Here is a 22,573-nt window from a genome sequence, read left to right on the forward strand (position 1 = left end):
AGAGAGATGACCCACAGGGATTTCAAATAAATTACGGTATGAAGCTGATTCTTTTTAAAAATGGCACAATTTTTATTAAAAAAATGTACAATATGAACGTAATTTACCAAAAGCAGCAATTCGTTTAGAACCGCCAAAAACTCAACCATCGCAACACGTGACGATAATAATTCATATTCAACGAATTTAAAAGCCATCTTTAAAAGAAAAAACAAACTCATGAAATAGATTATATTTATCAAACGGGCAGTGAGCCCAGGCTGCACTGGACAGGGGTGACTTAAATGCCGGAAGCAGCCGATCAGCCGTCCAAACAACACCTAAGCGTCGGGGCTCAACCGGGAGTCACTTGCCATTAGACGGCACGTCACAGCTTCTGTGCACCTAAGCGGGACGTGGCGCCACGCCCACGCACCCCAAATCGCAGAAACTGGAACACAAACAGACCGCAGAAGACACTGAAAACACGAACCAAACATTAATAAATCGATAAAATACACAAACCAATTATTGTTGAGTGATTGTATTCAATAAGTGCACGTATATGAGGAAGTACACATAAGTGAGTAGCTTTACGAAATACAAGTTTTACTAATAGCAGAATAACTGGTTGCAATGTTTTTAACAGCAAAATACTAGGGACGTCGCTTGATGGCAATAAACCCAAAATGACACGCACGCCTTCGTATAAATGTGCCTTTCCATAGTCATCCAGCCAGCGGATCTTAATGCAAATATAACTACTGGTCTGCACAGTCACAGACTCTGCCGGCTGCCAACGGACCAACAAATTCACTCGCTACAACGGAAATCGTTTGGCAAAACGAAGGCACCAAAACCACTTATACGTACGACGGAGAGTGTTTTTCGAGATGGTCTCGAGGGATGATGGGTCTCTCCGAGAAAACAGGCCCCAAAGCAATGCGACGAGCAGCGCCCGACGTTGACATCAGACAGGTCCACCACAAACTCGCGACCGTCTTGCGAGGTTGACCGGCCGCGTCACCGCTGCCCGAACCCGCGTGTTTGCTCCGTCGTCGCCTCAAGCACGTCCTAGCGCCTCGTAGAGAGTCCGGCGACCAACTCGCCTACCGCAAATACCCGCCGCCAGATCACAACAGGAGCAAAGATAGTAGTACAGCCGGGTAATCGATAGTACTGCCAAAGAGCTGTGTGCCAGAAAGGCGCACCACGGCTCAGCAGGATTTACTAAAGTGCCAGTAAATCAAATCCACTTACTATTCATTAAAAAGGCAATATTCCAAATTTTAACGAGGTGTGTTGGTACGACAATGAGTGATAAACGACTCGGACAGACAAGCACGAAGCTGCCTGGTATTTCTGTAAGCTTATAGAAGGAATGGTCTAAAGGCAGAGGGCTAAGGACAGAGTGTCACGCGACAATCACTTACAGTCTACTGTTGCTACACTAATAAAGTCATAGCCACTGAATGTGTCAAGAGGAACTGCTTTGAGGATATGTTCAAGGAAGTTCATCAATACTGTTTTACTCAAAAGCCAAAGGAAGGGTGTAAAGTAAATATTTATTACAAAATGTATTCCAGTTTACTCATTTTTAAGACTACAGTGTCATAGAACACCAACTCCATAATAATTTATGAACTGTTTCTTCAAACTGACCTAAATATAACATAAACATATTATATTCTATACATGTTGTTTTTCCTTCATTGTTCCCAACAAAGAATTATAATAAACCAGAAATTCACATATCGGAGCCAACGGCCTTGCCGCAGTGGTAACACCGGTTCCCGTCAGATCATCGAAGTTGAGCGCTGTCGGGTTGGGCTAGCATTGGATGGGCGCTGTTGGCAAGTGGGTGCTCTCAGCCCCAGCGAGGGAAAATGAGGAGGTATTTGACTGAGAAGTAGCGGCTCCCGTCTCGTAAACTGACATACGGTCTGGAGAGCGAAGTGCTGATTACATGCCATTCCACATCCACATCGAGTGATGCCTGTGGTTTGAGGATGATACAGCGGCCTGTCGATACCGTTGAGCCTTCATGGCCTCTTCGGGTGGAGGTTTAATTGACCCTTCGGCTTCACCCTCACTACTCAATAAAAGGAAACTACGCAAAGTGAATTTTTGGAAGGTAATCTTGTAAATTAGATTTCCAATGTTCTCTATGTTTACAAGCATATGTCAGTACTTTAAACTGTGGAACACATTGTTTCTTCTGGTGGATTATTTTCACTCCTTTAAATTGGTTATAATACTCAGAGTAATAGAGTATTTAAAAATGTAGAGGTCTTTGTCTGTTACTTTCATATTTCATAATCGCAAAATGGGAAATAATACACGCATAATTGGCAAAGCCGTTTGAGGTCCTAATTTTCCAACTTTTTAGTTCCCTTTGTGATATGTAGCCTATCTACTGAGACGTCCCGCCCACTCCAAAAAAACCAGTGTGGTGACGTCCGTGGAGGACTCTACTGGCGGCGTTGGGCTGCGCCGCGCTGGGATGACCGATACGAACGTTTCACACGCTACGGGGAGCGCTGACAGCTTAGTCGTCCATTCTCTGCGTGGCGAGTGGTGTGCTTCATTACTGAGAACAGTTGCCAACATGAGTAACGTAGAAGTAAATATCCTGGTAGTAGTGAAGCAATTTAAATCACTTAATAAAAGCAAGTCTTCTGGTCCAGACTGTATGCCAATTAGGTTCCTTTCAGAGTATGCTGATACATTAGCTCCATACTTAACAATCACATACAACCGTTCTCTCGACGAAAGATCCGTACCCAAAGACTGGAAAGTTTCACAGGTCACACCAATATTCAAGAAAGGTAGTAGGAGTAATCCACTAAATTATAGGCCCATATCGTTAACGTCGTTATGCAGCAGGATTTTAGAACATAGTTTATGTTCGAACATTATGAATTTACCCCGAAGGAAACGGTCTATTAACACACAGTCAACATGGGTTTAGAAAATATCGCTCCTGTGAAACACAACTAGCTTTTTATTCACGGGAAGTGTTGAGTGCTATTGACAAGGGATTCCAGATCGATTCCGTATTTCTGGATTTCCGGAAGGCTTTTGACACTGTACCACACAAGCGGCTTGTAGTGAAATTGCGTGCTTATGGAATATCGTCTCCGTTATGTGACCGGATTTGTGATTTGCTGTCAGAGAGGTCACAGTTTGTAGTAATTGACGGAAAGTCACCGAGTAAAACAGAAGTGATTTCTGGCGTTCCCAAAGGTAGTGTTATAGGCCCTTTGCTGTCCCTTATCTATATTAACGATTTGGGAGACAATCTGAGCAACCGTCTTAGGTTGTTTGCAGATGACGCTGCCGTTTATCGACTAATAAAGTCATCAGAAGATCGTCTGCCCTCGGTAGCTGAATGGTCAGCGTGACGGATTGCCAATCCTCTGGGCCCGGGTTCGATTCCCGGCTGGGCCGGGGAATTTTCTCCGCCCAGGGACTGGGTGTTGTGTTGTCCTTATCATCACACTATCATCCTCATCGACTGCAGGTCGCCGAAGTGGCGTCAAATTGAAAGACCGACACTCGGCGAACGGGCTGCCCAACGGGGAGCCCTAGCCATACGATTAAATAAATCAGAAGATCAAAACAAATTGCAAAACGATTTAGAAAAAATATCTGAATGGCGCGAAAATTGACAGTTGACCCTAAATAACGAAAAGTGTGAGGTCATCCACATGAATGCTAAAAAGAATTCGTTAAACTTCGGTTACACGATAAATCTGTCTGATCTAAAAGCCGTAAATTCAACTAAATACCTAGGTATTACGACTACGAACAACTTAAATTGGAAGAAACACATAGAAAATGTTGTGGGGAAGGCTAACCAAAGACTGCGTTTTATTGGCAGGACACTTAGAAAATGTAACAGACATACTAAGGAGACTGCCTACACTACTACGCTTATCCGTCCTCTTTTAGAATACTGCTGCGTGGTGTGAGATCCTTGCCAGATAGGACTGACGGAGTACATCGAAAAATTTCAAAGGAAAGCAGCACGTTTTGTATTATCGCGAAATATGGGAGAGAGTGTCACAAAAAATATACAGAATTTGGGCTGGACATCATTAAAAGAAAGGCGTTCTTCGTTGCGACGGTAATTTCTCACGAAATTCCAATCACCAACTTTTTCCTCCGGATGCGAAAATATTTTGTTGACACCGATCTACATAGGGAGAAACGATCGCCACTATAAAATAAGGGAAATCAGAGCTCGTATGGAAAGATAAAGGTGTTCGTTCTTTCCGCGCGCTATACGAGATTGGAATAATAGAAATTTGTGAAAGTGGTTCCATGAACCCTGTGCCAGGCACTTAAATGTGATCTGCAGAGTATCCATGTAGATGTAGATGTAGATGTAGACCAAAGGGGGACCTTTGTCTTGAAACGGCAATAAATAACGTGCGAAAAAGCGTGTCCTCATGAAACCGCCCTGATTTCCAAAAGTAATTAAAAGATACTTTGAGGCACAGATACCTGCGCTTTCCGACACTTTAAGGCGTGTACCGGAGGGTGTAGTGGTGCGAGTTCTGGGTTATTAATGTGCAGAACGACAACTCAAAACATTTATTAATGAAACTCACAAAAACTGTTACTTAAATATTTTCAAGAAACTAAGCTTATATGCCAAAGCACAGAGAAAACGATTTACATAAATACAATAATTCAATCAGTAGCTCTCGCAGCTGCTTGGATGGGAGGTGCATTCACGGCATACAAACCGTCGCTACTGAACCCAAAGGCATCAAAAGACGAGCTGTAGTCGAAGAATCAAAACAAGTGGAAGTGTGTGGCAGTGTAAGAAGGTAAGATGTTTCTCTGCATTTAGAAGACTGTTCAGATGTGTACTATACTCAACAGTCTCACTAGCTGGCATGTAAAGCAATCATACTAGATGACATGTACGAGGGGCGTTCAACTGGTATTGAAACAGATTTATTTCTTGGTGAATTTTGGTTGAGAATATTCGGAATTTTCTGTGGGCCATCGTGGAATCCGCTTTAGCAGCAATAGTTTCATGAAATTCCGATAGGGGACGACGCTATACGTAGCCTTCAAAATGGCGTCTGTAACGGAGGTGCGTTCCAAACAGAGAGTTGTCGTTGACTTTCCTTTGGCGAAAAACTAGAGCATCGCAGATACTCATAGACACGTGCAGAATGTATACGGAAACCTAACAGTAAACGTAAGCACGGTGAGAAGTTGGGCGAAACGTCTGTCATTATCGCAACGAGGTCGCTCGAACCTGTCACGTTTCCCGACTGCCGGTCAGTCCTCAAAAAACTGAAGAAACGGCTAGTGTTCGTCGCCACGAAAATGCAACCGAATTTCTCCTTCTTCATAACAAGGCAAAGCCTCAGACAAATCTGCGTCTCCGAGAGAAGCTCAGAAAACTTCACTGGACTTTTTTTCCTTATCCGCCCTACAGCCTGGATCTAGTACCTTCCCATTTCATCTGTTTCGTCCAATGAAGGTTGCATCCGCCAGAAGCAGTACGTGGATGACGAGAAGGTTGTTAATGCAGCAAAACGTTGGTCTCGATGTCGACTAATAGAATGGTACCAAGAGGCATACAGGCCCTCCTACTGAAATGGCTAAACTGCTTTCAGAAAAGAAATTTGCTGAATTATTTATTGAACGTCCCTCGTATTAAATCTGATTTCACAGCAACCAACTGGGTATTTAAATATGATTTCACTGAGTTAATTGTCATACTGCCCACTTATTTACATGTTAAGCAACAAAATGACTCTGGCTATTTCAAAAATAAACTATAGCAGAAATGCTCAAGGAAAAGGTTACAATTCTCACAGAACAAACTCGTGCTTATGGCTGTTAATTTCCTTACAGCTCCGCCCCAGGTGTGGATATTATAACCCAATCCCAACTCGATTTCTTCAGAATATATTAACAAATTCATAAACCGTACTTCTTAGAGTCATTAATATACACGAGGGATTATGTCTTAAAAACTAAAGTCACTCAGATTAAGGCTCAAAATTTATCATATATATCAGTGAAATAACTTAAAATCATGTAAATATGATTTAAAGTCATGCGGGAGGCAGGCTACCATTACCATAATAATCAGTAGTTCTGCGTTCAGGCTGACTGCGTCGCAATGGCAAAAGTCAAACATCAGGAAAGGAACGACTTTACTGCTATGACGCGTTTTTCAATTTATCCACCATAAGGAGCGTTTGCTACAAGTAGATATAGCGTTTCCAGTTGTATGCGAGCCTGCGAATGTTTGTGCCGCGCGGGATTAGCCGAGCGGTCTCGGGCGCTGCATTCATGGACTGTACGGCTGGTCCTGGCGGAGGTTCGAGTCCTCCTACGGGCATGGGTGTGTGTGTTTGTCCTTAGGGTAATTTAGGTTAAGTAGTGTGTAAGCTTAGGGACTGATGACCTTAGCAGTTAAGTCCCATAAGATTTCACACACATTTGAACATTTGCGAATGTTTGTTTCACATACATCTCGAAACTCTATATCTACATGCATCAATCCCTCCTGGGTACCTGATCATGGATAAATTCTGAATGACAATAAAAGTCGTTCCTTGCTTGATGTTTGACTCTTACCATAGCGACCCAGTCAGAATCCAGGACTACTGATGAACTTAAAATAATACCTCATTAGTCACTATCACGAGGAGCCCCACTTACATTCTAAAACACCGTAGGTAACTCAAAAGGTATCAAGTAACTTTTATGATCGAATTACTGAGCACTACAACACATTTCTTAAAATACAAGACACGAAATTTTTAATTCACACTCTTTGACCACCATTGTTACTCAGAATAATGAATTAGTTACATAGGAGAAGCACCAGGATAAACTCATGTCAATATATCACTTCTTACGATTGTGTAACATTAACGCCCAATGCCCAAGGTGGTAACAGCTTCTTAAACACAAGCCCCAACGCATAGCTATGTATGTGAGTAAGCCCGGATCTCGTGGTCGTGCGGTAGCGTTCTCGCTTCCCACGCCCGGGTTCCCGGGTTCGATTCCCGGCAGGGTCAGGGATTTTCTCTGCCTCGTGATGGTTGGGTGTTGTGTGCTGTCCTTAGGTTAGTTAGGTTTAAGTAGTTCTAAGTTCTAGGGGACTGATGACCATAGATGTTAAGTCCCATAGTGCTCAGAGCCATTTGAACCATTATGTGAGTAACAGCCACTACCAAAGCAGAGGCGCCGTCTTCGAATTCTGAACACATTTCCTTGTTTAAGCCGAACCACACGAATTCGGAAAGAAACCTCAAACCAGCTAGTATGAAATCCGCCATTTTCGACGCAGCCTAGACTAATCAAGGCACTTTACGTAACAGGAGAAACGTACCGCTTGTATTTCATATTCCTTGGATTGCCATGGATCAACTCACTGAAGATTTTCCCACCAGGGAAGTGCAGGTGTACTCATATAATACTCCCAGATGTCATAGATAATTGCAGTTCATATAGTGCTGGGCGCTAATCTGGATTCCAGTTCAAATGCAACCCAACAATGTGCTGTAGAAATGGTGGCCAAGAGTCAGAACATTATATCACACCGATCCCTGACTCTGCCATCCTACCGCAGCCGGTAGTTTACAAGTACTGCTGGTTGTGAGGCGTCAAAGAAAGAATGCACCTTACAGTGAATTCCTGAAGCCCTTCCGGTCTACTCGGCATGTCACATGACACAGTTACGTGAAACTGAACGAATGTTATTAAAATGCTGGTGTAACAAACAAGCCAGCATTTAGTGAATATAAGCCACTAACACTCACACCAGTAATCGCACACAAGTAATTTCCCTGACCCGAGCTGTGAGACGCAGTTCTGAGGGTAAGAGAATTTTACAACGGCAGTGCCCGTCCCATGTAGGCCGACACCTTTCGACACGGGGCAACTAGCAGACACAGTGAGACGTTTGCCGCCACTGCATAGGCAGTCGGCAAAAGCCGTCCCTTGTCCCTGCTTTTAACGATGACCCTTCCGAAAGCCTTTCTACAGGAACACGGCGTGAGATGCCATATAAAGCGTCCGGAGATGAAACGTTCAGAGAAACCCAACTCAGAACACAGGTGATTCATTGTAGCCACCTGCATTAAAAATTTGCGTTAAAGGAAACGCTGTTTACCTCAGTATTACGTAGCAAAAGCTAAACTCTGCCCTACAAAAGAAACGGCACCCTTGATAGGCTACAAAAACTCTATGTGGTGGAGTTATAACAAAGTACGAAAGCTCTGATTGGTCAGAAAGAAAACTAGTGGCCACCAGCTTTGATATCGGCAAATTGCGGACAGAGTAACTGACTCTTCTCTTGCAGACATCGTCGAGTGTTCGAGCAAGGCGACTCACGCCACTCTGAGACGATTGAGAGAATCATTATGTAAATACCTGTTCACAGGCTAATATTAACTTGTAAGGAGTTAAACTGTAAAGTCTCCTAGTATAGAGACTCGCACCGAACACTGACAGATAACTGCAGGGTATTCAAAGCGAATTGGCTGCAGGAAAACTATGAAGAAATCGAAAAACAAAAGATAGCCCGGAGGACTGACTCAAAATATAGAGGCTGATTCCATGATGATGTTACATACTTTCATGTATGATGGGGAACGGTAAAAGTATCAGTTTGAGGTAAGGGACACTTCTTCTGAAACACCGAATCTAAAATTATAAGCGAAAATCGTTCCGATACCTCTGACAGTGGAATACAGGTACCAGTAATGTCGTTGCGAAGATAATAAGGTAGGTAATCACGACGATCTGTTAGGTGTAGAGCCCGCATCTCGTGGTCGTGCGGTAGCGTTCTCGCTTTCCACGCCCGGGTTCCCGGGTTCGATTCCCGGCGGGGTCAGGGATTTTCTCTGCCTCGTGATGGCTGGGTGTTGTGTGCTGTCCTTAGGTTAGTTAGGTTTAAGTAGTTCTAAGTTCTAGGGGACTGATGACCATAGATGTTAAGTCCCATAGTACTCAGAGCCATTTGTTAGGTGTAGAGGTAATCCAACGCAGATGGCATACTGTGTATTGACGTGAGAAATCCTGGTGTACAACGTCTGTATGTAGTAGAATGCCGTCTCTGTTTACGAGTTGAAGTACTTCAGCCGTAACCAAATGGAATTGTTCCCGATGACGAAACTTGCATACTTGATATTCGTACACTGGTAAGCAACTGGAAGCAGCAGTAAAGCAGAAATATTGAACAGAAGCAAACATGTGCGTAGAAGACATTAAGGTCACTCCATGTTTCCAAGACGCCTCCATCGCTTAAGTGAAACAAGGGAATGGGCACCACAGTACAACTACCGAGAAGGACGTCAAACCACACGGACGCCCGACATACACTCCTGGAAATGGAAAAAAGAACACATTGACACCGGTGTGTCAGACCCACCATACTTGCTCCGGACACTGCGAGAGGGCTGTACAAGCAATGATCACACGCACGGCACAGCGGACACACCAGGAACGGCGGTGTTGGCCGTCGATTGGCGCTAGCTGCGCAGCATTTGTGCACCGCCGCCGTCAGTGTCAGCCAGTTTGCCGTGGCATACGGAGCTCCATCGCAGTCTTTAACACTGGTAGCATGCCGCGACAGCGTGGACGTGAACCGTATGTGCAGTTGACGGACTTTGAGCGAGGGCGTATAGTGGGCATGCGGGAGGCCGGGTGGACGTACCGCCGAATTGCTCAACACGTGGGGCGTGAGGTCTCCACAGTACATCGATGTTGTCGCCAGTGGTCGGCGGAAGGTGCACGTGCCCGTCGACCTGGGACCGGACCGCAGCGACGCACGGATGCACGCCAAGACCGTAGGATCCTAAGCAGTGCCGTAGGGGACCGCACCGCCACTTCCCAGCAAATTAGGGACACTGTTGCTCCTGCGGTATCGGCGAGGACCATTCGCAACCGTCTCCATGAAGCTGGGCTACGGTCCCGCACACCGTTAGGCCGTCTTCCGCTCACGCCCCAACATCGTGCAGCCCGCCTCCAGTGGTGTCGCGACAGGCGTGAATGGAGGGACGAATGGAGACGTGTCGTCTTCAGCGATGAGAGTCGCTTCTGCCTTGGTGCCAATGATGGTCGTATGCGTGTTTGGCGCCGTGCAGGTGAGCGCCACAATCAGGACTGCATACGACCGAGGCACACAGGGCCAACACCCGGCATCATGGTGTCGGGAGCGATCTCCTACACTGGCCGTACACCACTGGTGATCGTCGAGGGGACACTGAATAGTGCATGGTACATCCAAACCGTCATCGAACCCATCGTTCTACCATTCCTAGACCGGCAAGGGAACTTGCTGTTCCAACAGGACAATGCACGTCCGCATGTATCCCGTGCCACCCAACGTGCTCTAGAAGGTGTAAGTCAACTACCCTGGCCAGCAAGATCTCCGGACCTGTCCCCCATTCAGCATGTTTGGGACTGGATGAAGGGGCGTCTCACGCGGTCTGCACGTCCAGCACGAACGCTGGTCCAACTGAGGCGCCAGTGGAAATGGCATGGCAAGCCGTTCCACAGGACTACATCCAGCATCTCTACGATCGTCTCCATGGGAGAATAGCAGCCTGCATTGCTGCGAAAGGTGGATATACACAGTACCAGTGCCGACATTGTGCATGCTCTGTTGCCTGTGTCTATGTGCCTGTGGTTCTGTCAGTGTGATCATGTGATGTATCTGACCCCAGGAATGTGTCAATAAAGTTTCTCCTTCCTGGGACAATGAATTCACGGTGTTCTTATTTCAATTTCCAGGAGTGTAGATAATGCAGTGCTTGTTCGGGTAGACGAGGCACCTGCAAACAGTATTAGTTGCACATAACATGAATGTTTCACAGAGTACTGTATGGAGAGAGCTACGAGAAATGCAGCTAGACCTCTACCATCCACAGGAAGTCTATGCTTTGATTCCTACTGACTTCCGACCTCAGGTCTCGTCCATTCAATGGTTCTTACAGCGCCTTAGTGTTGGTCTTCACTTCTACGGGTATGTAATTTTCACCAGAGACGGAATGCTAAAGAGTCGCAGTAGTCATGTTTGGGCCGACGAGAATCCCCACCCAACAGTTGTGAAAAGTCGTCAACACAGATTAACAGGCAACGTGTGGGCAGTCATAGTCAATGATTACGTACGAAGTCCACTTCTTCTTTCTCTCCGCATGAATGTACCAGTGTATACAATGTTTATCAGAACCATATTACACAGTTTCCTGGAACAGATCTCACTTGTCATTCGTCAACGAATGTGGTTCCAACGTGATGGAGCCATACTTTATTTTGGACTGAGAATTCGTGAACACCTCGATCGGACATTCCCTGAAGGGTGGATAGGCAGAGGAGGTCCTGTTTAGTGGCCAGCACATTCACCTGATCTCACCCCACCTGATTCACTCTCATGGGACCATGTGAGAAGTCCTGTTGCGAGACGTCTGCCGAATCTGAAGAAGATCTCTTAGGAAGAATTATCACTGCGACATTGGGGATATTAGAACGGGTACGACTGAACTTTTTGCGACGACGTCATGACTGCATTGAACAACTGTTCCAAATGTAGCAGCTTGTGAAACTTGGCGGGAATATGCAATTCATTATTAGTGTACAGCAGACTTAGGATTTTTGGTCCCTCCGACAGCAAGTCACGTGGGCCTTTACTAGTCCTTCAACAGAGATAATTATCGGAGGGTACTGGGGAGTATTCATCGAGAATTTTATACGTCATGTTCAAGGTTCGGAAGTTGGGGCCATCAGTCTGAGCGCTGCGTGATGGTAAGGTAGATTTTCCCTTATAATTTTCGACTCGGTCGTTTCCCAACTATGGTCCCTTACCTCAGTTAGACACATTTACCATTCTCCATCATCCCTGAAAGTTGGTAACATTGTCACGCTATCAGACTATATATGCTGAGGCAGTCCGCCGAAAATCTTTTTCTTTTTCGATTTCTTCGCATTTTTGCTGCAATCATTTCGTGTTTGCTGCTCTGAAATTCCTATTTATTTCTTTCCTAAGGGTCTGTGATTGTCCGTTTGAAGGACGCCCACTACTTTTCAGCTGAAGTGCCTGCTCCTGTATTCATTATTACAGTATCCACGTCCTTTACGCTGGAATTCTACACTTATTTCCATCGCCGGGTCTGCTACAGTGGGGTACAGATGTACCCCAGATAAGAATGGACTTCGAAAATATTTGAATATTTATTTCAAAATAATATAATAAACACTTAAACCACACTTAAGAAAAAAAGAAAAATACCCAGACAGAAAAAATGCCACTACTGAAGACATGGAACACACACCTTTCGTTGATAGTCCAAACAAACAATTTTTTTATGAAACTTTTTCACATAAAGCACATTTAACTCTGGATTTTTGATCCCGAGAGCTACGGCAGAAAATACATGGCCCTGTTGTGGATTCTGGAATCCCTTGTGCTTCTTCTTCCTTTGGCAGAATACGGCTGGTGGTTTGACGGAGTTCTCTTCTTATAGTTGGTTTCTGCAAATAAACATCTTAACATGCGTGGTCACGTCACATCACTGTCACATCACATCACTGCCAATCTATTTAGGTAAGATCTTCTGTTCCGCAATATTCAATTATCTTTTGCAGAACTCCCCTTCAACAGTACTCGTAATATACAATTATATCCAGTAACGTTTAATAAGTTACAAAATAGTCAGAGACGCCAGCGACAAGTTTTCCTAACACAAAAATACAAATGACATAACTGGTCTAGCGTGTCAACACCTCCTTTGGTGGAGTTACAAAACTGAATAATTTCTGGGAGTTCTACTGCAGTTGGATCATCCCCTTTTTCATGCGTAATTGACAGCATAAGAACATTCTTTTTCTTTTGCTTTGGAGGCCAGTATGATATCAGGGTAAGGTGACCACTGAAACAGAACATTGCAGAATTTGGCTCTCTCTCCTTGATGCTGTGGAATGGTGGAGGAATCTGTCTTTTATTATTTTTCTCAGCTTACCAACTACGGTAATTTTTTTCTCTAAAAGGTTCTTCGCTGTTTCTATGAATGTAAACCAACTGTCCACAGTCATGTTTCTTTTCGTTCTAGGAAAAGTAGAAGTGAGTCTTTCACAGTAATATCGAGACACAGGGATATTACCCGGTGTAGATACCTTACCTGTATACACTTCTGCATCGAGCGCATAAATTGTTTCTGCATCGCAACACATCACTATCTTGATCCCGTACTTGTCTGGTTTGGAAGGAATATATATTTTCACTGTACGCCGACCTCTCAACTCAACTAATTGTTAGTCTATTGTGGTGTATTCGGAAGGTACGTATAGTTCCTCTATGTTGTTTATGGAGGGCTCAAATGCTTCCCGAGAAGGAATTAATTTGCCACCCGGTGTTCTCTGCCCTCGAATGTCTTCATCATCAAATCTGGGACAGTTTATTAAGAATCAGAAACGCGCATCAGGCAACGTTGCCAAGTAATTCCTATTCCACTGTTTGGGTCGAAAAGGTCTTTTGTAACGACACCTCCCATTTTCATTACTCCAGCATAGTAGGTCAATCCTATAAGAGCTCGAATTTCAATATAATCAGTGTTTTCGTTGTATGAAGGCTTATTGTCTTTATTGCTGCATCATTTTAATTTTTTACCATCCTTGTTTTTGTTGTATTTAGCTCTCTAAACTTCAATTTCTTTGTTAGTGCACTCTGTATCAAATCTACATTTTCTTTTGTAAAGTAGAGCTGCCAAGCATCCAATGGGCTCTTTACATGTCTTGCTGCATGTTTGTTCCATGGTAAATGCACTAGAAGATTCCTTTCAGGAGTGCGATGAAGAATTCCTCTTTCGCCACTCCACTTGAATTTACACTCCTGGAAATTGAAATAAGAACACCGTGAATTCATTGTCCCAGGAAGGGGAAACTTTATTGACACATTCCTGGGGTCAGATACATCACATGATCACACTGACAGAACCACAGGCACATAGACACAGGCAACAGAGCATGCACAATGTCGGCACTAGTACAGTGTATATCCACCTTTCGCAGCAATGCAGGCTGCTATTCTCCCATGGAGGCGATCGTAGAGATGCTGGATGTAGTCCTGTGGAACGGCTTGCCATGCCATTTCCACCTGGCGCCTCAGTTGGACCAGCGTTCGTGCTGGACGTGCAGACCGCGTGAGACGATGCTTCATCCAGTCCCAAACATGCTCAATGGGGGACAGATCCGGAGATCTTGCTGGCCAGGGTAGTTGACTTACACCTTGTAGAGCACGTTGGGTGGCACGGGATACACGCGGACGTGCATTGTCCTGTTGGAACAGCAAGTTCCCTTGCCGGTCTAGGAATGGTAGAACGATGGGTTCGATGACGGTTTGGATGTACCGTGCACTATTCAGTGTCCCCTCGACGATCACCAGTGGTGTACGGCCAGTGTAGGAGACCGCTCCCCTCACCATGATGCCGGGTGTTGGCCCTGTGTGCCTCGGTCGTATGCAGTCCTGATTGTGGCGCTCACCTGCACGGCGCCAAACACGCATACGACCATCATTGGCACCAAGGCAGCAGCGACTCTCATCGCTGAAGACGACACGTCTCCATTCGTCCCTCCATTCACGCCTGTCGCGACACCACTGGAGGCGGGCTGCACGATGTTGGGGCGTGAGCGGAAGACGGCCTAACGGTGTGCGGGACCGTAGCCCAGCTTCATGAAGACGGTTGCGAATGGTCCTCGCCGATACCCCAGGAGCAACAGTGTCCCTAATTTGCTGGGAAGTGGCGGTGCGGTCCCCTACGGCACTGCGTAAGATCCTACGGTCTTGGCGTGCATCCGTGCGTCGCTGCGGTCCGGTCCCAGGTCGACGGGCACGTGCACCTTCCGCCGACCACTGGTGACAACATCGATGTACTGTGGAGACCTCACGCCCCACGTGTTGAGCAATTCGGCGGTACGTCCACCCGGCCTCCCGCATGCCCACTATACGCCCTCGCTCAAAGTCCGTCAACTGCACATACGGTTCACGTCCACGCTGTCGCGGCATGCTACCAGTGTTAAAGACTGCGATGGAGCTCCGTATGCCACAGCAAACTGGCTGACACTGACGGCGGCGGTGCACAAATGCTGCGCAGCTAGCGCCATTCGACGGCCAACACCGCGGTTCCTGGTGTGTCCGTTGTGCCGTGCGTGTGATCATTGCTTGTACAGCCCTCTCGCAGTGTCCGGAGCAAGTATGGTGGGTCTGACACACCGGTGTCAATGTGTTCTTTTTTCCATTTCCAGGAGTGTATTTGGGGTCTTTACGACATTCACCTACGATGAATTAGAACTCAGAAAGCACTCTGGTCGATTATCTTTGTCAGGATCGGAAACGTGCCCAGCAGGACATTGAATTTGACGTGCAATAACATCTGATTGTTCTTCTTCATTTTCATGTTCCTCTCTGATTTTAAAATCTGGAATGACTCAATCCTCTTCAATGACTTAATCAGTTTCACAGTAAGCGCCTTCAGAATCTGAACTGAAGAACATACAATGCTTGTGATAATATACTCCTCCTCTGTAATGTCGAAAGTCTGTTTTCGAGATTTAGTTTTCTTTCACGTACAAAAAGTCAATTCACTAATAACCATCGATTATCCGCTGTAATTATTAAAACAATAGGTAATTTAAGCTTCAGAAGCAGCAATGTCATAATTTCTTGGTTTTACGTAAGTATAAATATATATACTTGACATTATACTTATAGATATAAAAAATCTTAGTCCTGAAATGTTTTGGACCTATTATGCTACCATAGGGCCCACCTGTACCCCAAGCGTTACGTAACGTATAAAGGATAAACACTAATTATTGTTTCAAGCTAACGGCCGTACGGCTTGTTAAGGCATGAAACTACAGGAAGCGCCGAAGTTCGGTGCTGTCTGATGTCCGTTAGCTACACTTTTTGAAAGCACTGCGGTACAGCTGTGGCTCTAGTAGTATTCCAGGGTTAACGAACCTCAAACACCCTTCGTCATTCCTCACTACTTCAGTATCACGGTTCATTTCAGACCGATTATTTCGGACCATTCTTTTAAATTTAAGTCTAGGTATACGATACAGTTTAATAAGCCAAGGCTGCAAAATACTAACACGAATTCTTTACAGACGAATGGAAAAACTGGTAGAAGCTGACCTCGGGAAAGATCAGTTTGGATTCCGTAGAAATGGTGGAACACGTGAGGCAATATTGACCCTACGACTTATCTTAGAAAATAGATTAAGAAAAGTCAAATCCACGATTCTAGCATTTGTAGACTTAGAGAAAGCTTTTGACAATGTTGACTGGAATACTCTCTTTCAAATTCTGAAGGTGGCAGGGGTAAAATACAGCGAAAGGCTATATACAATTTGTACAGAAACCAGAAGGCAGTTATAAGAGTCGAGCGGTATGTAAGGGAAGCAGTGGTTGGGAAGAGAGTGAGACAGGGTTGTAACCTATCCAAATCTGTATATTGAGCAATCAGTAAAGGAAACAAAAGAAAAATTTGGAGTAGGAATTGAAATCAATGGAGAAGAAATTAAAACGCCGATGACATTGTAGTTCTGTCAGAGACAGCAAAGGACCTGGAAGAGCAGCTGAACGGAATGGACAGTGTCTTGAAAGGAGGATATAAGATGAACACCAACAAAAGCAAAACGAGGATAATGGAATGTAGTCAAATTCAAAAATGGTTCAAGCGGCTCTGAGCACTATCGGTCTTAGCTGCTGAGGTCATCGGTCCCCTAGAACTTAGAACTACTTAAACCTAACTAACCTAAGGACATCACACACATCCATGCCCGAAGCAGGATTCCAACCTGCGACCGTAGCGGTCGCGCGATTCCAGACTGTAGCGCCTAGAACCGCTCGGCCACTCCGGCCGGCTGCAGTCGAATTAAATCGGGTGATGCTGAGGGTATTAAATTAGAAAATGAGACGTTTAAAGTAGTAAATGAGTTTTGCTATTTGGAGCAAAATAACTGCTGTTGGTCGAAGTAGAGAGGATATAAAATGTAGACTGGCAATGGCAAGGAAGGCGTTTCTGAGAAAGAGGAATTTGTTAATATTGAGTATAGATATAGGTGTCAGGAAGTCTTTTCTGAAGGTATTTGTATGGAGTGTAGCCATGTATGGAAGTGAAACGTGGACAATAAATAGTTTAGATAAAAAGAAAATAGAAGCTTTAGAAATGTGGTGCTACAGAAGAATGCTGAAGATTAGATGGGTACATCACGTAATTAATGAGAAGGTATTGACTAGAATTGAAGAGAAGAGAAATTTGTGGCACAACTTGACTAGAAGAAGGGATCGGTTGGTAGGACATGTTCTGAGGCATCAAGGGATCACCAGTTTAGTATTGGAGGGCAGCGCGGAGGATAAAAATCGTAGAGGGAGACCAAGAGATGAATACACTAAGCAGATTCAGAAGGATGTAGGTTGCAGTAGGTACTGGGAGATGAAGAAACTTGCACAGGATAAGGTAGCGTGGAGAGCTGCATCAAACCGGTCTCAGGACTGAAGACCACAACAACAAACAACGACAGTCACCTTCGATGAACTCTGAAGACACTTTGGTGGATTATCTTTTTCAGGATCGGAAACTATCACAGCTAGACACTGAATTTGACATGCAAGAGCATTTGATTGTTTTTCTTCATTTTCAGGTTCCTCTCTGTTTTTAAAATCTTGAATGGCACAATCATCCTCATTGACTTCATCAGTTTCACAGTAAAGGCCTTCACAATCTGAACTGAAAAACGTACAATGCTTGTGGATAATATACTCCTCCTCTGTAATGTCGAAAGTCTGTTTTCGGGATTTAGTTTTCTTTCACATACAAAAAGTCAATTTACTGATAATTTTCGGTTATCCGCTGATATTATTGAAAACAGTACTTTTAGCTTCAGAAGTAGCAACGTCATAATTTCTAGGTTTTAAGTAAGAATAAATATACCATACTTGACATTATACTTACAGATATAAAAAATCTTAGTCCTGAAATTTTTTAGACCTATTATGCTACAGTAGGTCCCACCTGTACCCCAAGCGTTACATAACGTTGTTGTTGTTGTTGTGGTCTTCAGTCCTGAGACTGGTTTGATGCAGCTCTCCATGCTAATCTATCCTGTGCAAGCTTTTTCATCTCCCAGTACCTACTGCAACCCACATCCTTCTGAATCTGCTTAGTGTATTCATCTCTTGGTCTCCCTCTACGATTTTTACCCTCCACGCTGCCCTCCAATGCTAAATTGGTGATCCCTTGATGCCTCAGAACATGTCCTACCAATCGATCCCTTCTTTTGGTCAAGTTGCGCCACAAACTTCTCTTCTCCCCAATCCTATTCAATACTTCCTCATTAGTTATGTGATCTACCCATCTAATCTTCAGCATTCTTCTGTAGCACCACATTACGAAAGCTTCTATTCTCTTCTTGTCCAAACTATTTAGCGTCCATGTTTCACTTCCATACATGGCTACACTCCATACAAATACCTTCAGAAATGACTTCCTGACACTTAAATCTATACTCGATGTTAACAAATTTCTCTTCTTCAGAAACGCTTTCCTTGCCATTGCCAGTCTACATTTTATATCCTCTCTACTTCGACCATCATCAGTTATTTTGCTCCCCAAATAGCAAAACTCCTTTACTACTTTAAGTGTCTCATTTCGTAATCTAATTCCCTCAGCATCACCCGACTTAATTAGACTACATTCCATTATCCTTGTTTTGCTTTTGTTCATGTTCATCTTATATCCTCCTTTCAAGACACTGTCCATTCCATTCAACTGCTCTTCCAAGCCCTTTGCTGTCTCTGACAGAATTACAATGTCATCGGCGAACCTCAAAGTTTTTATTTCTTCTCCATGAATTTTAATACCTACTCCGAATTTTTCTTTTGTTTCCTTTACTGCTTGCTCAATATACAGACTGAACAACGTCGGGGAGAGGCTACAACCCTGTCTTACTCCCTTCCCAACCACTGCTTCCCTTTCATGTCCCTCGACTCTTATAACTGCCATCTGGTTTCTGTACAAATTGTAAATAGCCTTTCGCTCCCTGTATTTTACCCCTGCCACCTTTAGAATTTGAAAGAGAGTATTCCAGTCAACATTGTCAAAAGCGTTCTCTAAGTCTACAAATGCTAGAAATGTAGGTTTGCCTTTCCTTAATCTTTCTTCTAAGATAAGTCGTAAGGTCAGTATTGCCTCACGTGTTCCAACATTTCTGCGGAATCCAAACTGATCTTCCCCGAGGTCCGCTTCTACCTGTTTTTCCATTCGTCTGTAAAGAATTCGTGTTAGGATTTTGCAGCTGTGACTTATTAAACTGATAGTTCAGTAATTTTCACATCTGTCAACACCTGCTTTCTTTGGGATTGGAATTATTATATTCTTCTTGAAGTCTGAGGGTATTTCGCCTGTTTCATACATCTTGCTCATCAGATGGTAGAGTTTTGTCAGGACTGGCTGTCCCAAGGCCGTCAGTAGTTCCAATGGAATGTTGTCTACTCCGGGGGACTTGTTTCGACTCAGGTCTTTCAGTGCGCTGTCAAACTCTTCACGCAGTATCATATCTCCCATTTCATCTTCATCTACATCCTCTTCCATTTCCATAATATTGTCCTCAAGTACATCGCCCTTGTATAGATCCTCTGTATACTCCTTCCACCTTTCTGCTTTCCCTTCTTTGCTTAGAACTGGGTTTCCATCTGAGCTCCTGATATTCATACAAGTCGTTCTCTTATCTCCAAAGGTCTCTTTAATATTCCTGTAGGCAGTATCTATCTTACCCCAGTGAGATAGGCCTCTACATCCTTACATTTGTCCTCTAGCCATCCCTACTTAGCCATTTTGCACTTCCTGTCGATCTCATTTTTGAGACGTTTGTATTCCTTTTTGCCTACTTCATTTACTGCATTTTTATATTTTCTTCTTTCATCAATTAAATTCAATATTTCTTGTGTTTCCCAAGGATTTCTACTAGCCCTCGTCTTTTTACCTACTTGATCCTCTGCTGCCTTCGCTACTTCATCCCTCAAAGCTACCCATTCTTCTTCTACTGTATTTCTTTCCCCCATTCCTGTCAATTGTTCCCTTATGCTCTCCCTGAAACTCTGTACAATCTCTGGTTCTTTCAGATTATCCAGGTCCCATCTCCTTAAATTCCCACCTTTTGCAGTTTCTTCAGTTTTAATCTACAGGTCATAACCAATAGATTGTGGTCAGAGTCCACATCTGCTCCTGGAAATGTCTTACAATTTAAAACCTGGTTCCTAAATCTCTGTCTTACCATTATATAATCTATCTGATACCTTTTAGTATCTCCAGGGTTCTTCCATGTATACAACCTTCTTTCATGATTCTTAAACCAAGTGTTAGCTATGATTATGTTGTGCTCTGTGCAAAATTATACCAAGCGGCTTCCTCTTTCATTTCTTAGCCCCAATCCATATTCACCTACTATGTTTCCTTCTCTCCCTGTTCCTACACTCGAATTCCAGTCACCCATGACTATTAAATTTTCGTCTCCCTTCACAATCTGAATAATTTCTTTTATTTCATCATACATTTCTTCAATTTCTTCGTCATCTGCAGAGCTAGTTGGCATATAAACTTGTACTACTGTAGTAGGTGTGGGCTTCGTATCTATCTTGGCCACAATAATGCGTTCACTATGATGTTTGTAGTAGCTTACCCGCATTCCTATTTTCCTATTCATTATTAAACCTACTCCTGCATTACCCCTATTTGATTTTGTGTTTATAACCCTGTAGTCACCTGACCAGAAGTCTTGTTCCTCCTGCCACCGAACTTCACTAATTCCCACTATATCTAACTTCAACCTATCCATTTCCCTTTTTAAATTTTCTAACCTACCTGCCCGATTAAGGGATCTGACATTCCACGCTCCGATCCGTAGAACGCGTTTTCTTTCTCCTGATAACTACATCCTCTTGAGTAGTCCCCGCCCGGAGATCAGAATGGGGGACTATTTTACCTCCGGAACATTTTACCCAAGAGGACACCATCATCATTTAATCTTACAGTAAAGCTGCATGTCCTCGGGAAAAATTACGGCTGTAGTTTCCCCTTGCTTTCAGCCGTTCGCAGTACCAGCACAGCAAGGCCGTTTTGGTTATTGTTACAGGGCCAGATCAGTCAATCATCCAGACTGTTGCCCTTGCAACTACTGAAAAGGCTGCTGCCCCTCTTCAGGAACCACACGTTTGTCTGGCCTCTCAACAGATACCCCTCCGTTGTGGTTGCACCTACGGTACGGCTATCTGTATCGCTGAGGCACGCAAGCCTCCCCACCAACGGCAAGGTCCATGGTTCATGGGGGGGCGTACAAAGGATAAAAACTGCTGACTGTTTCAAGCTAACAGCCGTACGGCTTGTTAAGGCATGAAACTACAGGAAGCGCAAAAGTGCGGTGCTGTCTGATGTCGATTAGCTATACTTTTTGAAAGCACTGGGGTACAGCTGTGGCCCTAGTAGCATTCCAGGGTTAACGAATCCCAAACGCCCTTCATCATTCCTCACTACTTCAGTATCACGGTTCATTTCAGGCCAATTATTTCGAACCATTGTTTTAAATTTAAGTCTAGGTATACGATACTAAATTGCCGTCCCCTGCCGATAAGACCATAGCTGCATATTCCGAGTCAGCAGGATAACTGAGCAGACGACGGCTGGAGTGAGGAGGACTGGACGTTGTGCAGCGTGAGGGGGGCTGGATAAAGCGCTGGAGGAGGGAGCCTAAACTGCTCAGGTTGTGCCGGGCGCCGGCCGGGGCTGGAAGGCGCCATTGTTCTCCGGGATTAGTCGGCCTGCGCTCGCCCCGATTTACGCTTTCTCATAAAGTGCGACAAGCCTCTTAGCGAGCGCTAAGTCTGGCGCTCCGCTGTGCAGGGGCAGGCCGGGAACTCGACGCGCATCGACAAGTGGCAATCGATAACGCCGCCACCGCTGCCGCCCCTCCCCCCTTGGACACTAATTAACTACTTTCTGAACTGGGGCAGGGGCTTCTGCCTCCCCATGGCGGCCCCTCTTTGGAACTTACCTTTCCCCGTTCATCGCCACATACAACGTGGCAGTGGCTTTCGTACTTACGAGTACAGTGGACTTACTACACACTACTGGCCATTAAAATTGCTACACCAAGAAGAAATGCAGATGATAAACGGGTATTCATTGGACAAATATATTATACTAGAACTGACATGTGATTACATTTTCACGCAATTTCGGTGCATAGATCCTGAGAAATCAGAACCCAGAACAACCAACTCTGGCCGTAATAACGGCCTTGATACGCCTGGGCATTCAGTCAAACAGAGCTTGGTTGGCGTGTACAGGTACAGCTGCCCATGCAGCTTCAACACGATACCACAGTTCCTCAAGAGTAGTGACTAGCGTATTGTGACGAGCCAGTTGCTCGGCCACCATTGGCCAGACGTTTTCAATTGGTGAGAGATCTGGAGAATGTCCTGGGCGTGGCAGCAGTCGAACATTTTCTGTATCTGGGAAGGCCCGTACAAGACCTGGAACATGCGGTC

The 22,573-nt window shown here is 44.6% G+C and overlaps 1 protein-coding gene across 1 annotated transcript in view; it reads right to left on the reverse strand.

Moving 5' to 3' along the window:
• Positions 1–320: 320 nt before the first annotated feature.
• The window catches only part of LOC126484821 (uncharacterized), an 854,899-nt gene continuing 832,646 nt past the window's right edge, over positions 321–22,573 (reverse strand). The window contains exon 6 of the mRNA XM_050108417.1: positions 321–430. Within this exon, the coding sequence (XP_049964374.1) occupies positions 321–430 (110 nt within the window). The remainder of the gene's footprint in view (positions 431–22,573) is intronic.

This window comes from Schistocerca serialis, chromosome 6 (assembly GCF_023864345.2).
Source record: "Schistocerca serialis cubense isolate TAMUIC-IGC-003099 chromosome 6, iqSchSeri2.2, whole genome shotgun sequence".
In the NCBI taxonomy this organism is placed as follows: Eukaryota; Metazoa; Arthropoda; class Insecta; order Orthoptera; family Acrididae; genus Schistocerca; species Schistocerca serialis.